The sequence below is a fragment of the Dromaius novaehollandiae genome, chromosome 8 (assembly GCF_036370855.1).
Source record: "Dromaius novaehollandiae isolate bDroNov1 chromosome 8, bDroNov1.hap1, whole genome shotgun sequence".
NCBI classification, from domain to species: domain Eukaryota; kingdom Metazoa; phylum Chordata; class Aves; order Casuariiformes; family Dromaiidae; genus Dromaius; species Dromaius novaehollandiae.
The window spans coordinates 35,439,101-35,456,366 of NC_088105.1; the positions used below are offsets into that span (position 1 = coordinate 35,439,101).

Here is a 17,266-nt window from a genome sequence, read left to right on the forward strand (position 1 = left end):
AGGTCCCGGCTGTGGGCCGGACACCGCCACGCCAAACCCCAGACCCGGCTGCACCTTCATTACGGGCGCGTCGCCGCCGCCCCGCCCGGCCCCTCCCCCGCGGCGGGGCCCGGTAACGGCCGTTCCCCGCGGGGCGGGGCGCCCGCGCCCGCCAGCCAATCGGCGGCCGCCTTGGTTCTGAGGCGAGCGGCGGGGCCGCGGCCGTAGCCCGCGGGGCCTCGCCCCGCCCCGCCCCGCCCCGCCGCCCCCCCCGCCCCGCCGCCGGCGGCGCTGCCGGGCCCGGCTGGCGGCCAGCCCCGGCGCTCGCCTCGCCTCGCCGCGCGGAGCAATGGCCGGTGTGAGTACGGGGCAGACGGCGGAGGCGGGGGGGCGCCAGGCTCCCCCGGGGCCTCCCTGCCTGGCAGCCGGGCGCGGCGGGAGGGCGGGCGCCGCCCCCCCCCTCCCCCGGGGGGGCCGCGGGGCAGCGCGGGGCTCGGCGGCAGCGCCGGGCCGGGCTCCCGGCGCGGGGGTGTGGGGGCTCCCGGCGCCGCCCCGCGCTCGCAGATGCGCTTTCACCGCTTTACAAGAGCCTGTTGTGTACAAACACGCCTTGGCTTCAATCAGCGTCTGGAACAAAACGCTGCTTCCTGCCCTCGCCGCGCTGTTGCTTCCCTCCTCGTTTGGACGATGAAGTTAAATGAGCTCCTCGGGAGGGTTATTAGCTCTGCAGCTGCGGGGCTGCGAGTGCCGTTGCCGAGATTTGTTTTCTGCAAGAGTGTTTTCTTCGGTGCTGTGGACAGAAACTTAGAAATACCTGTCACGTAAAACCTCTATTCCCCTATTTTTGTCCATAATTATCATCTTCCTCGAGTCTTTCTGGTTTTTATGTAGTTTTCAAACAGTCTGCCCCTTTTGGTCCAGGAGCCTTCAGGTTTGGGAAGTCAGAAGTGAACCTTGGAGTTTTCTTGGTCGTGTCAGATGCGCATCTGCCAGAGCTGACAAAGTCTGCTGCAAGCTGGGTCGTGCGTGTGCTGTGTAAACCGATTGAGTGAAAGAAAACACATTAGTGCGAGACTAGAGAGATGAAGCAGTGCCTGGATGTTCTCAGTGCTGATTTAGCCTTGCTAATTCTATTTTTGCCTTAATGCTGTTGCTGTGTTGTCCCTAGGTTTGTACAATAGGAGTGTTTTGAAATACTTTTTTTTAAAAAAAATAGGAACTTGCAAGAATGAGCTGTAGCCAAGGAGCTGAGGAGGAACTGAGTCATAAATATGTTGGAATGAATAAGGGGCTCCCAGCTGTCCAGAGGTCTGATAATATTGTAATACTGGTAGTTACTGATAGGAGTAATACTGTATTCAAAGGAAACAAAAATGGAGAGGAAACATTTCAAATATAATTGTAATGTAGTTTCTCAAAATTTTGAAACTGAAGTCTGTTGCTCTGCTTGCTACATTTTTGTATGTTCTTATGCCAAAAGAATCACTAAACATGTGCTTGGTTCTTCTAGTGTTAGCTTTGTCTACTGAAGTGTCCTTGAATAGTAGACAGTACGATAGTGTTGGAAGTACCATTCTGAAGCCCATTGATGTTTTTCCTCTTGGCCCTCAAGATAATGTTGTTGTGGCATTACCAGGTCAGTGGCAGCCCATCAGTGGCATCTTACCACAGGACATAAGGGGAAGAGTGTACATGAGGTGAAGGTATATGGTGGTTCGGGTTTCTTGTTTGCTTGGGCAGAGGCAGGAGGGTGATAACCTATGTAAAATTTTCTTTTGTTCCATACCAGAATCTGTCAACCAGCAATCCTATTCAAGTAGGAAGTGCTTCTAGGCTTCTCGTGTAGTTAAATATCCCGCTTTCATCCTGTCTTTCAAGTGGCACCTTTGTGCTACATGTGCTTCTTGGCTCAGAAATTCTCCCGTGCTTAAACCCCTTAAAGATAACTCATGTCTTCTATGGCCACAGTAACATAGCTCTTTCTTTTTCGATCTTAAAAGTGCAAGACCACTGTTACGAGATGAAGCTACGTAAAAAGCACCAGAAACTGTTCTCTTCTCATGCCTTAATGGAATTCTGTAATAAATGAAGTAAATGTAAGCATTCTGAAAGACTGAATGTCTGCACGTAGACTGGTAGTTTTATCTTTCAAAAAAGATCCTGCCCCTAGTAGTCATGCTTCAGCCTGAAGGGATAGGCCTGTTTCCCCCTCCCCTCGCCCCATTAGCTCAACTTTCACACTCATTCTTGCCTTAGATCTTATATCCTCAGATGTACTTTTCCTCTCCTTCATTCCAATGCTGCTACAAAATCTTGGTGAGTGTCTGAAAGTGGCAGTTAAAGAGGTTATTGAGAATTTCTTCGAAGACATCTACCAACTTGATTAACCCCCCCCGCAAAAAAAAACAAATATAAACCTGAAAGTTGCATATTCTGCACATAAGAGGTCTTTCATGCTTTCTGAGCACATATTACCATGATAATCCACATTAGAGAGTTTCGCAGTGCTTGCAGGCTACAAAGTTTGGATTGTCCACCAAAATTTACAAAAACCCTTCACGTAATGCCTCCAACTATTTCAGCCTCTACTTGATTTGCCAGTAGACTTACTGTAGAGACAAAAGAACAGAAATGATTATCAGTACACAAGTAGGCTCTTTCTTATTACAGTAAAAGAAAAAGGAATTAAAAAAAATTGCAACTTGCTATCTCCATAATTTGAATACGATATTTACCTACCTTAGTAGCAAATAGTAAGATGGGAAAGCTATATTCTAAGAAGTGGACCTGGGATGGTTGCTGTGTAGGGTAATAAAATGATTGAAATATTGAGTTATGCTATGGTTTCACTAATGCTTAGAGTTATACTGCTGCTGGAAACAGTCCTATGTATCCTTGATAACTTACTTCTAGCAAAAATGAGGCGACAGTGCGACAAGAATATATAGCTGAATTGGGAACTGGATTTAGAAGTGACCCAAATTAAAACTACTCTACCTGCCATCCTCCTTTTCTTAGTTTACTATTAACTCAGATTAGTTTCCTTATAGAGTAGACTGCGGCAATGCAAATGTTTGTGCTGACTCAAAGAAAGAGCAGAGTAAGGGTGAGAACAAACAGGGGAACTGATTTCCTTTCTGGTTCACTTATGCTGGTTTAAAGCGTTTGTGAAACTGTGCTGCTAGTAGCAGATCACTTAGTATCATGTTAACCAATGTTTTTGATGAATTTTTTAAACCTGCAAATGAAAATAAAAGATACAGTAAATTTTTCCTTATACATTTCCGTTACGTGAACTGTGTTGTTACTAGCTGGTTTTCAGATACTGCTTCTAGTGTGAGTCAAGAATACTTGCATAAAACTAAGAACAGGTTATTTAAGATGAAGAATATATCCAGTATAGATCTTTCAAGTGCTGGTGGAAGAGCATAGAGTTAACTGGCATGCTTCCCCTCTCCAGATTTTGCAAGTTGTAATAATAATGAATGAATAGTGTGTGTGAATTAGCTACATCCATAACAAATGATGCAAGTAAAGGGATGGGAATCTAGGATGTCCTTATGTTCTTGAAAGTTGCTGTGAATTTGAAACCTCACAGAAGTTATGTTTTAAAGACAGAGTTTTATACCTGTATGTAAATATTTTGGAGTTTTGAATTCTGTTTCTCTTCCCTCTTAAGACTTGATAATATCTACAGCTGCACAATGTCTTTGCTAAGCATTTTGTCCTTTGCAAAACAGTAATGCTTTTTCAAAAAAATCTGTGATAATTTGACTATTTGGAAAGCTCACTTGCTTTCTGGAACTCATAAAATAGGTTTTAAAAACTAATGCGTAACCAAGAGAGGTATATTCTAAGTTTAAATCTAAGTTAAAAATCTAGCAGAAAAAATAGGTTAATATTTGCCATAAAGAAAAGGCAAGAAGATACCGTTGTGTAGCGGCTTACTAGTTGCTCCATCTTTTTTCTGGTTTTCTATCAGTGGTTCTTACATGCAATGTCCTACTACGCAAGAACAAACATGCCTTAGACAGGGGATGTATTTCTGCTGTAGAGTTGGGGGGGGGTGAGGGAACACACTATTACTCACTTCTCTAAACTGACTCTCACAAGACTTTTCTGCTGGACTTAAAATCTTAATTATGTGAAAATTATAGCAAAAGTTTCTTAAAAAAGATAAGAAAGTCAGTCCACTCTGGACAGCTTTCTCTTCCCCAGCAAAACTGTTCTACAAGGACAACTCTGTCAAGTCTTTGCTGCCGCCTTTACCTTTTTCTTCTTTTCCTTGCCTTCACTACTGTTCATTTTCCACAGAGGTCCTCATTGCAGTGCTTTTATTTGAGAAATAGATCAGAAATTTTCTGGTATGCTCCTTCTAAGGATAATGTGATCTTTTCATCCCATCCTGATTCGAAAGGACTAGTTTAAATTAGTCTGGAATTACTTCTCAGCATGGACAAGTTTTGAATACAAATACCTTCGTGGTATGTGTGACCCCTATTTTGGAGGGTACGGAAATAGGGGATATAAATTGCCTGAGTGCTAGTAGTTCTGTAGTGGAAATAAGACTCATAATATGTGTGCTTTAAATCATTCCATATCTGGAATATTTGGAGAGCTGTTGACACCCCCCCCCCCCCCCCCCAAAAAAAAAAGGATGTATGTGAAGGGAATAATTTTGCCAGGCTCCTAGAGATTTTTCACTCAGCCTAGCATGTAAGGTTTTTCCAAGTTACCGGGTATCATGCAGATCACACTGCTAATTGGTAGGTCAGTGTGCTGCTGGGCCCTGTGTGTTCTTACTACCTACAAACATCAGGACTGGCGTGTGTCCTTTAAAGCCTAGTCTTCAAGCTTGTGATATGTCCTGAAGGGGAAATCTCAGAAGCTGTAGGATGGTTGGGGGGGAAAAATAAATGCTAAGTTACCTTCTCTGCTTTTCTCTAGACTGGTTATCAAACATGGACTTTTTGCAGGAGGTGTCAGACACCAAATATATTTTTGGGAGAGGTGGGCATTCTAAAAGGTTTATCAGTTACTTGCTTCTGTAACTATTGCATCTGATAATACAACTATCAGTTCCTTAAAGCATATATATATGGAGCACAGAGTGCTGGTGACTGGGGGGAGATTGTCTACTTACTGATAGATCTAGTGATTCAGTGGAAAAACAGGTTGTATTACTTTGAATTGGTACTGATGGTAGGGCTCAATGTATTTCTGAAGATCTAAACCAGTCTAGATTCCTCTTCTTTTTTGTAATTCGAAGACACTTACTTGTAGAATCATAGCATAGCAAATGGGAAGGGACCTCTGGATGTCATCTGGTCCAAGCCCCTTCTCGAGGTGGGACCAACTTCTAAGTTATCAGGTTATTCAGGGTCATATCTGGTTGAGTTTTGAAGTCTGCCTCCTAGGATGGGGATTCTGCCATCTGCGGGCAATCTCTTTTGTCAATTTATGAATAGGAAAACAGCATATAATAAATATTTCTCATAAAATTTGATTGCTAGTTCAGATGTGCAGTTTCCTAGTTTACATGTTTAACAAGTTGTTTTAAACTGTTGAAAATAGTACTAACTTTTAAAATATCATTCTTTTACTCTGCTGACCCAATCTTTTGAGACCTTGTTTCCTACCTGGCAAGGAGAGAAGAAGAGGGAAAGTGAGAATGAGAGGGTCCTTTTTTTCCTAGTGTATTTTTGGATAACCAGATAAGGAAGAAATGAGAATTTGCCATTAAAGCCTGCTGTTTTGCTTGTATGCCTGCTGTTTCTAAGTTACTGCTGGGTTTGAAGGATCCATTAGTTTTGTTTACTATTTACACAGTGTTTTTCTTCTGTGCTATTGCTAGTCTTGATACTTTAACTTTCCAGGTATCCTTGGGTTTTTAATTCTGAAACTCTATGAAGGTTTACAATTATTAATCTAATCTTGTAGAACAAAGACTAGTAAATTCACTCAGTTAATTATCATATTCTACCTAAGCTGTCTTTACACAAACCCAGAGCAAATTAGTGAAATGCAACAGCTTTAAGTACCTGTGCTTCTTTTCAAAATTATTTCACTCGCACTTCTCTTTTGTGTTACGTCAGCTTGACCCTGTACTTATTTTTATGGTTTTCCCTTTCTGTTGATTGGAATTTTAACATTCTAATAGAACTTTTTGGACACGGATTTCACTCTGTAATTATGTGGACTGTCTACTCAGTTGTAACACTTCAAGTTTTAATCAGCTTTTCCTTTAGCGTTAAGAAGCTGGAATTTAAGAACGGCCTTTTATCTTTAAAGGCACCGCTATAAGTACTAGATTGTTACATATTAGTAGCCTTAGACTGATGACTGAAATAAAAGTTAGCATTTTGATGCAACAAACAGATAACTTGCACCATAAGCTATACTTCTGTGTAAAGTACCTTCATCAGAAATCTTCTGTATAATTCATGCAATTTTTATGCATGAAGCCTTACCTGCAGAAATTTTTAACCTAGCATACTAGACCTTTTGCTGAAATGATAGTGTTGCTGCGAGCTGTACAGGCAAATCCTTCTTCTACAGTTAAACAATGCTAATCTTATATAGTTCCAGCTTTAGTTTTAGTGTAATTTAGACTTGACCAGTTAGAGTGTTGAAAGTTTCTTTGTTGTGAGAACTGTCCTGTCCATTAGGTTCTTTTGATAAATTGTTACACTGGGTGTTTTTAGTGTCTTTTTCTTTTTCTCCTTAATCTTTTAGCATTATCAGAACATGGAATTTTACAAATATAGATTGCATATCCTTCCAGTACAAAACATTTTTTCCCCACTGGTTGGTCTTTTCCCATTCAGACTTCTGGGGATGCTCAGCAGTCAAAGCAGCACACTTGGTGGTGTCTTAAGAGTTTGAAGTGCAGAGGTCATACCTTAGATCAGTGTGAATATAGGTAAAATATTTAGGCTAGTGGGAAAGTTCTGACACTACTGTGAGGTCTCAGGATTATGTTTCTGTTGTAACTGATGCTTGCTTCTTTATCCCTTATTATTATTATTATTTGTTTAACTTGAGCTGCAGAGTTTTTCAGGCCAGGAGTGCTTTCATATTTGTATTAAGTTCCGGTGTATTAAAGGTATCGTAGAAATAAACCTTAAACATGTCTTCGTAGCGTATGTGCATGAAGTCAGAAATAATTGATTTCATGCCTCTGCATTTTCTCTCTCGTATTTAAAGATGTGGTAACCCAACAGGAGTTTGTTCAGTTTTTTAAACACAGTTTTTAGTTTAAGTGTGGGGAATATACTATATGCAGAAGTGTCTACTTTGAATTTTACTTTATGAAGGAAAACAAATTTGCAAGTGAGAAAATATAAAAGTAATCATTCTCTTGGCAGTGGTATTTTTGTCCTTATTAGCATATATGCATTGAAATGTAAGAAAGTAACTAGGACAGTCAAGTAATCTGTTTGAAGTTTTCCACTGGAAGGTAAGTCCATCTTTAAGAAGAGGCTTAGCATTAATTTGCCCAGTCCTTCATTAAGGAGCTATGAGTTGAGCTGTATTTCAGTTGGCAAAGGTTCTGTTTGAAGTGTGAAAAGTGCTGTCATACAGTTGGGTATGATTTTGTCATCTTTAATTGAAATGTAAGAATATGGAATCATGAGACAGTCTGCAGCAATACTGATGTCTCCCTCATGTTTTCCAAAGAAACTCTAATTAATGTTATTTAAAATGATTTTTTTTCAAATAGAAAAAATCAAATACTCTGGTGTGTGATGATTAGACCCATTGCTGAAAATGTGTAGCAATTTACTGTTACTTATTTAACTGCAAGTAGAAGAGAAATGTGCTCAGCTGTGTGCCTGTGTTTACACATTGCAGGATGAGAGGCAAAACAGCATTTATCAGCCATTTGGCAGGCAAAACTGTATTTTTGTTATCAGTTTTTTCAAAGCCTCTAATTATATATTTGACTTGTCTTTTTATATATATATATATCTCTCTAGGGTGTGGATTCAGGATTTGTTCCCAGTGTTCACGATTTTGATAAGAAACTTACCGAGGCTGATGCGTACTTACAGATCTTGATAGATCAACTGAAGGTACGTTAACAAACTCTGGTGTATTGACTGACTGTACTCTGACTTTGCACGTCAGTGTGGATTTCCAGGCTTGGCTGAAAGGTAGCCGAACAGAGGGACTAAGTCATGTTTTACACTCTGAACATGTTTTGGTAAATGTGGGACGCAAAGAGAGCTCATCCAGCTGAGCAGAATATGAACATGAGAAAACATACCTCTCATATGTGAAGTCTGCTGATGTCAGAATTTTCTCTTTCTCCCTGCATTAGGATATTACTTCTGAAGTAAAAAGATTCTCACTAGAACTAATAAAATTAAATGTTATTGTAAGTTTGATGAAAATGCAGTTCTTGGTTTCTCTTAGAATGGATCTTGGGATTGTTAAAATAGAATCAGAAAATCAGAATAACTCTCTGTAAAAAGAATTTATAGAATGGTATGTAACGACTGAAGTATACACTCTTGTATGTATAACTTTATGGAATTGGCAGAGATGAGTTAAATTTTAAACTGTAATGAAGTCATGGTCTTGCTCATAGCGTTTCAGAATTTATTTTGAGAAAATTTTGTCATGTAATGTGTAATTACAGTTGCAGATAGTTGGAGACTTTGTTGCAGTAGTGATAGATATCTGTTCTTCATCCTCGAGTAAAAGCATTCTGTAGAAATACTGCAGAAACACAGTTCTTTTCCACTGTGCACATGTTTTTTAAAAGTAGGTGGGGAGGCAAGGAATGATAAGGTCATAATCTCTCAGTACCTACCTTCTTGGGAAAAACAAATTTTTTTTTTCCTGCTGGCTAGGACACTTTTTCTCCATGACTCAGCAGGTTAAGATTGCGTTTTAGATTGCTTCCATTCTGCCGCTTTGGATTTTTTTTTGCTGATACGACTGGGCAAGTACAGCATGTGGGATATTCAGCAAAAAATCAGTCATTTTGGGGAGAGACAGGGAAGAGCATACAAAGAGAAATGGAGGTGGACAAGAGGTGCAAACAGAATTCAAAGCTAAACCGCAAAGACTTGATTCAGGAGTTAGATCTCTCTCTTGCTCCCAGGCCATCTAATAGGAGTATGCGAGGGAAGCATGCTTCACTGAAGCAAGGTATTTAAATCTGAACGCCTTCTGATTTGTTAGTTCAGAGCGACTGTGGGGTGGAGGTATAGGAACTAATAACGAGAGAAGAGAGAATTTAAGAATGGACAGAGACTAAGACTATGGTCTTTTTTAGCACCAGAAATTGGCTCTCAAGGGAAAGTTACATAAGTAACTAGGTTTTAGACAGGCAGTTGAGTGAAGTACTCTCATTCCACTACTCAGAAGTGCAGCATCTTTTCTGAGCAAGGGTGGATGTGATGAACTTTTGAGTATTACCTTTAATCATATTTCTTTCTTGAACAGCTTGTGCTCGATGATTTCTATCTGCAGGTCTGAGTGCTCTCAAAGGCAGCTGTATCTGTTTTCAGCTTGGCTTATATTAAATAGACAATCTTGTCAGTAAGAATTTGTTCAGTGTTTTTAGCTCTATCTCATATTCCACTCTTACTAAAAAAAAAATGTGGAACCTAATGCTGTGAAATCACTATGCATCTTTCCTAAGAAGTGCATATATACATCTTACAGCAATTAATATTAACCTAAATGAGGAGGGAAGCTAGGACAGTTGATAAGGATTGAGGTGCTGTTGGGGTAAGCACACTTTGTGCCCTAAAGATCTTTGTGGAAATAAAAAAAGGCAGTTTGAGGTGTTCTGAGGAGTGTCGCTTTTATTACTCAACCTCATCTTTTTGTACAAACCACAGTGAACCATGCCAGCCCAAGTTCTGGGACTAGCCTTTGGAGCTGAGATCCCATGGCTTGTGGAATAGGGTAATGTGAGAACTGAGTTACAGAGTTATGGTATTGCAAGTGCTGTGAAGAAATATTAAGTAATGACTGTTTTGGGTCATAATACCAAGATCATATACCTTAAAAACTTGTTAAATGCTTTTGGTTTTGAAATTTCAGTGTTTCTGGCTGATATTATATGGAAAAATAACATTTTCAGTATTTTCAAAAGTATATTTTTTCTTTTAGCTGTTTGATGAAAAACTTCAGAACTGCAAAGATGATGAACAGAGAAAAGCAAGTATATTTTATCTTAAATATTGCTTATTTTGCTTTATCTGATGGATTTGTGCATCAGTTTGTTATAAACTGTAGAAATTTAAAATCCTTCATCTATTTTCACATTCCTTAAGTTGTCAAAATCACTTAAAACAACTTAAGTAACTGGTAACAGTATAATTTGTGTAGTAAGTAGGAGGTGAGCTTAATTTTTTAGTAATATGGATGTCATTCTTGAAACATTAAAAAAAAATCCAGTTTGTAGGAAATGATTGCTCCTTTGTTGTTCAATTGTCTGAAGCATTTTTAACTTAAATTTGCTATTTTTTTCATCTTTAGCAAGGATGAATGTTTGATGTGTTTGTGGGAGTAGCAAAGCTATTCTTAAAAACAAAAGAAAAAATATGCATTTCACATCATCGGTCTGCATCCTGCATAGTTCTGTGACTGACATGGTACATATTGGAACTCTGAGAATGATATATTTCATTTATCTTAGGTGAGGATGCCCAGAAACATAGTTTTCTATCTGGAGGGCATTACCTTTTTAGCTGGATTGTAGTTCATTTAACTGATGGCTAATTTTTTTGTATCCCCTCCCATCCTATTTTAAAAGCAAGTTTGTAGGTTGAAGTTCAGTTGCTCTGTTTAAGAAAGTCTGGCACATATTTTTGGTGCTGTGGGTTTAGCATAAACTAGCATGCTAATTTTGTACATGAATATGTAGTGTGGAGGAAAGATTTAACATGAAAGTATAATGTATAAAGTGTTTATTACAGAGGAGCTGCTTTTGTTTCAGTACATGTAGTAATTTCAATATTCTAAAGTAGTGGTGTATTTCATCCTCGCTTTTTTTTTCTTTTCACTATTGAGAAACAAGATGTTTTTCTTTCGGTGTTTGTTTTCAGTTTTGAAAACAGTTTGGCTTTCTGTGATAAGTTTGCTTCCCTATGCAGTTCTGTGTAATGGTTGTGACCTTGCGTATGTTACCCGTGTTGTCTGATGCGTTATGGCATCCAAGTGACTTCACAAGTGATGGTCTGTCTTTCTGTTTTTTTGTATGTACAGGTTTTTAAAGTAACTTTGAAGTACAGGCATTCTCCATTTAAACATGTTTAATCTGTGGACAACTGACTAGAAAGAGCAAGACCTTCTGTATTTTTCCTTCTGTGCTTTTTACTAGGAAAAATTGTCCTTCAGTTTTGCCCTTTCTCCAGATGCTATTTTGCAGATCAGGCAGTACTTTTTTTTTCTTTTTCTTCATGTTACAGTGCTTCTAATCCCTAGAGACTTCTCACATATTGTGTGAAGTTAGAGGTTATATGATTTCTTCCTTCATCTCTGCAAGGTATCTACAGAACAGACAGATTGACTTTATAGAAGAAGGAGGAGGCTGATTTGGAAGAGGTCAGCTTCCTCTGGTTGATGAGTATTGCAATTTACTATAGATTCCATTTATTCTTTATGTAAAAACAAACAAAAAAACCCTTGCAGATCACTTTTTTTGACCATGTCTATTCCTGGATTAAAGTAGCTAAGAGGTTTGATAGCATATTTAGCAATTTTCCTGTTTATGTAAATATGGTTCAGTTATCAGGCTGTGGGCTGAGTCGAACCTGCAGGATACTCTCTGGTGAAGCAAGACTTGGTTATCTGAGCATTATGTGCTTCTCAAATAGCTGCACACTGACCTGACCCATTGTTTTTGTACGTGTACAGAGAATTAAACAAGTTGTTTTTGTTTCAGAATCTTTCGTCTTTTAAAGATAATGGCAGAGGGTATAGGTGTTCCAAGATGCTTCAAGGTCTCGTGAATGTTTTATTTCTGAGGCATGTAAATTTTTTGATCTTGGAAGAAGACAATGCAGATACACAATTGATGAATTGTGCAGACTTTGAGGAATACTGCAATTGTCACAAAGTCCCTGTGTTATACTGATACTCCTGGCAGAACTACAACTAGCACTATATAGTAGGATCATATTGCCTTGCCAGCATACTATAACTAGCAGTGCTACCAGTTTTGTGGAAGTTACTGATGGAGTACAGTGTATACATCTGATTATTTGGGAAGTAGAGGAAAGGTGCGTAATCTGAGGGTACTAGCATTTCCAGGTGGAGACAAAATAGGACCTTATTTTCTTAGTGTCAGCAGAATTATTGGTGAGAACTGAACTTAAGCATTTCTGTTTAGTTTCGTGAAGCTATCTTGACCACAGAGATCTTGGGAAAGTAAAACTGTGGTCATTCAAAAGTATCAGAATGGTGAAGAAGTGTCTGTTGGGCAGGCTGGAACGAAGCTGACATTTCTGGACAAGCTTTGGGGTAAAAGTGTAGCAGTGGCCTGCACAAGCTCTGGTTTGCAGTGAGTACTATTTGTGAAGTAAACCCTAGACTGAGGAGAGAGCTTCAGGTTGTTACTGATTCCGATTACGGGTCCGGTGCCCCTACATGCCCCTATGGGCCTCCCTTTTGGACAAGCTAATACAATTCTCTGTAGCCGCGTGATTGTTGAATGAGGCAAAAATCCTAATCCATGAAATAAAATTAGCTTTCTGTTGGATCATCAGTGGCTTCATGAAAAATGAGATGCCACAGAAGTATAACAAGCAGCAAGTAAATAGTTTCAGTGGCGGCCTGCAATTTGATTGGATTGGGTGTTGGATGTGGCTGCGTTCTGCAACCGTAGGTCAGTTTGGTACAAAGGTGTTCCTCCTAACATTGGTACACGTACTGAGGGAGACAGGGATACAGAAGATAACACACGCCAGCAGGAAATTGATCTTTGCTTTGAAAATACACATACTCATTACTTAAAGCTAGGAATACTACCATAGTAAAATTTTATCTTCACCAATTTTCAAAGTCAGAGTAGTGATCTTGAAGAGAGGAAATTGTAGTAACTTTTAGGTAGTAAGTGATATTCATTGGTTTTATTTTTATCAGCTCTTTTTTTTTTTTTTATCTTTAACACACGTCCTATTTTGCCTCTTTATGATTTAATTTACAACTTGTATTTTAAAGAAGATCTATGTTTTACTTTACTAAAACTTTCTGCAAATATATTAATCATTTTTCTACAGCAATAGCTTGATAGCAGCTGTGTCTAAATAGAAGAAGAAAAGCGTAAATGAAAAAAAGAGCAAAAGAATAAAGTTAGGAGGATTGTAGCAGTGTGTATACATAGCAGTGTAGTTCCATACAATCGAAGAGAAGAGGTGCAAGCCTTCTCCCACCCTCTCCCCCAAACCAAGCACTTATGTAAGCAGGCTAATTTGGAGTGGTTTTGTTACTTGTGATCCTCCACTTGTTTTTTTCTCCCCAGTGTCATGTCTATAGTATATTTATATAAAATCTCATGGGGAAGTTCATGAACTTTATTTTGCGGCTGATTCCTTCACAGCTTTAGAATTACACATTGCTTATGAAACCCTGGACTTCCATATCAATGTTTTGCAGAGTCTTGCAAATGAAGTTACAAAGTACACACATTGTGGATAAAACAGATAACCCCTAGAAACAAAGCAAATCTGTCATTTTCTTTACATTCTGTCCAGTGCACTTTAATCAGAAGTTCAGACTAGGACAAGCAGAGTTATTTCATTTGCTTAGCCATAAGGGACACGGCTGGTGCTTTTTAGATAGCTCCTTACAGGGTCTGGGTCTGACTTGCCTGCACTGTTCCCTTATTTTTGTGTATATATGAAAAAGATAGAATAATCTAATTTTCTATGCTGTGCTCTTGCAAGGTAGCCAAAGAGCACAAATGTGGGGAAAAAATGGTTTGGCACAGACTATGTGTTACTACTTAAGTTGGCCTGATCACAATAAACTGTTAAAATGCCTAAAGAAAAAAATGCAATTCTATAATTCGTATATGGGTCTTGGTAACCAGGTGACCTGAGATTTATTCTGTCTCAGATTTTCTGTGTGATCTCAGGCAAATTACCTTTCTGTCTGTGCCTGGCTGTAAGGATAACAAGATATTGATTGAGCTGTCCGGTTTCTGAGATTTGCAAATGGGTAGGAAGGGAAGCAGTATAACCAAGTTATCTTATAGGGCATGTCATCACTTTCAGATTTTCAACAAAGACTTTATCAATGAAGGGAATGAGATACTAATCTATTTGGTGCAGAATTACGTTGTAATGTGTTGGGAAAATAATCAAAACTGCTCATGACTGCTTACAGTTGGCTATAAAACCTTCAGACTGAATGATTCGTTTCAGCTGTTCAGTCTTCCAGCTGACAAGATCTGTATCTTTGGGTACATTGCCTATTCGATTTTGGTGCTGAAAGGTTCAGGACTTCACTCAATTGCTGTCATTATATTTAAAATGCATTTTTTGATACATGTTGATGAAGTTTGATCTTGAAGTATGGTGGAGACATGAAAATAAGGAAAAAAATTAGGAATGTATAGCTGTTGGCACGTTTCTCTGCTTGCAGCAGAAATAAATATGCTTTACTTTGTAATATAGTAACTCTCAGATACAGTTTCCTAGATCAGTCCAATCTTTCCTGTGAAAGAGGCTAGGTGCCATTAGCCACCTCTTGCCAGTTAAGCACAGTTTGTTTTATAAGGAAATTACATATATTCTTCAAAGTTTAACGGATGGATTTTCCCCAGGCATTAGCTGGAAAGCCATCTCTATGTTTTTTTATCCACATAAGCTGAGACTGTTAGTTGCTGTGGACTTATAGGTACATGTTACTCTCTTACAGTGTAGAATCTGTGCTTGTAGTGCTGTGCGGGAACAAAAATTACTTTACACATTTTGGTTCTTCGGGAATCCTAATGACTATGATTGAAGTCCCCTGAGACATTCATATTAATCAAAACAGAGAGGTTCTGTAGTTGAATTAGTAGTGGTTCAGTGCTGAGTCCAATTTAATAATTTTGCCCTCAGCAGATAGACACAAGGACATCAACAGGATGCATATGCTTCTTAGATAGGTCATGCTTATGTGTAAAAAGGCATGTAGATGCATTTTCCGTGCCTAAAGTTGGATTCCATGCAGGAAATCTTTATGAACGAGTGTTTCTAGATAAAATTTTTAAACAGGCAGATTTCCAGATGCACTTTTACTGGAGACTTGGAACAAGAAATGTGTGCGCTGTTTTTTTCCAACTTTTTTTTTTTTCTAAACTGGGCTTCCCAAACTATGGGAACTATTATACTTGAATAATGGTTTCAAGTAATAGTAGCTGTTGGAATCCATCCGTCATTCAGTACGCTACGTAAGGATACAAGCTGAGGTTAGAGTGGATCTTTGTACTGAATTCCATTTTTGTTGCTGTTAATGTTAAGTGAAATTGAAGTGTGGACCTAGATGGGTAAATATGTCACTGTTCAGAAAGTCCTAACCTTGTCCTCTTTAAGCTGTAATCATCAGTTTCCTTTCTATCTTGTCCGTTACAGAATAAAAACTCTAAATGGCAGCTTACAGAAATAGTCTTTTTCATGTTGCTTGCTTTCTTCTAACCTCTCCCTATTTAAAATGAAACAGTGTTTGTATTGCAGTATTTAAGTAAAACTAGAGGCTTGAAATTCTTTCTTTAACCATATTATTTTCTTTGCAGAAAATCGAAAGTCTCAAAGAAACAACCAGTGTAAGTTTCTTTAATTTTTATATCTGTTATGTATGGATTCTGAAAAATCACCTCATTTTCTTGTGAATAATTTTAAAGGTTTCAATTTTGTTTTCATGTTGGAGCAATGGAGCAAAAAAAAAAAAAATTAAATTTCAGACTAGTTCCGAGGGGAAAATGGTAGTGATCCATTTCATGTTTTGGTCAGATGTCAACTTTATTTGAAACTTTTGGGGGAAGGTTCAGCTTTACTGAATATAAATTTGAAACTAGAAAAAATCAATTATTCTTGAAATGTTCTTTTTAATCTTTATTTCTCAAAAAGAGGTTCTCTTGAGAGACATTTACCTTTTTCCAGCAGAAACATCTGACAAGAAGATGTTTCTTATCACAGATATACTCTTTAGAAGAGGCACATGATATGGCCCTATTCTTACCTTTGTTAGCATGGAAAACTTGCTTCTGTCCCTTCAGACCTTTTAAAACTTTTAATGAGATGTGGTTGCCTGCAGTGAGGAGAGTTGATTTTCAGCTTCAGGAAGGTTTCTTTCTATCATTGTGTCCTGCTTGTTCTACCCCTTCACCCCAGCATTTTTTCAGACACTTACTTTGTAATTATGAAGATGTATGTCATGTTCTTCCTTTATTTTACTGGAAATGGGTCTGCTTCTCACCTCACATTCTCCTCTTGTGTTTGTTGCTAAATAGCTTTGTTCATGCTCAGCAGCCTTCTCATCAGCTTAGCTCACACAGTTCAAAGTTAGTTGTCTGTTCCAGACCTTTTCCAATTCTTTCTCGATATTTCTTCATTTCTGATAAATGGTAGGGATGTCCTGTTGCTGTATGTATGATGGAAAGTGACCACTTTGCCTTGAATTAATTTTCTCTGAGTTCTGATAAATCAATATTCTTCTCTCCAGTTAAATTTTCTCATCATGGTATTATTTTCGATTTTTTTTTCCTTTTCACTTTATCTCATGTTGAGTCTTTTATAGAATCTTTTTTCTATTTCTTGAGCACTTCTAAACTCTTAACATAGCATTGATTTACCTGTCATCTTCCTCTCCTCTCCTCACCTTCCCTCCCTCCTCACCTGCTCATTATTTGAGTTAATGCTGAATGGATTACCCTGAATAATGGAAAAAGTCTCTGAACAACCTGGCTGCTGAGCATAGTACAGGGTCAGCTTGGGGCCCACTGGGCTTGGATTTTTTTTTCTTTAGCTGCTGTCACATCAGACCAAGGCTGGCTTCTGCACAGCAGCAGTACCATCTATGCATTATCCTGATGAGTATTTCAGTTTCTGGGAGTCCACAGTAGAAGTCCAGTAGTGTGACAGCAAAGAAGCAGCCTGGCTCTGGTGCAGCATTTCAGATTTGTCTGGCATCTTAGGATCATAAAATCATAGAATAGTTGAGGTTGGATGGGCCCTCTAGATATCATCTAGTCCAACCCCCCTTCTCAAAGCAGAGTCAACCAGAGCAGGACTGTGTCCAGTTGGGCGTCAAATGTTTTCAAGGAGACTCCACAGCC

General features: G+C 38.9%; 1 protein-coding gene across 3 annotated transcripts in view; it reads left to right on the forward strand.

Moving 5' to 3' along the window:
• Positions 1 to 17,266, forward strand: part of OSBPL9 (oxysterol binding protein like 9) — a 71,906-nt gene that overhangs the window by 32,643 nt on the left and 21,997 nt on the right. For 2 of the 3 annotated variants that reach the window (XM_026105614.2, XM_026105623.2), the window contains exons 5-7: positions 7,959 to 8,054; positions 10,111 to 10,158; positions 15,725 to 15,754. In XM_026105614.2, coding sequence (XP_025961399.1) covers positions 7,959 to 8,054; positions 10,111 to 10,158; positions 15,725 to 15,754 — 174 coding nt within the window. Of the gene's footprint in view, positions 1 to 226; positions 338 to 7,958; positions 8,055 to 10,110; positions 10,159 to 15,724; positions 15,755 to 17,266 lie in introns of those variants that run through there. The other variant, XM_064516199.1, reaches the window with a different exon arrangement.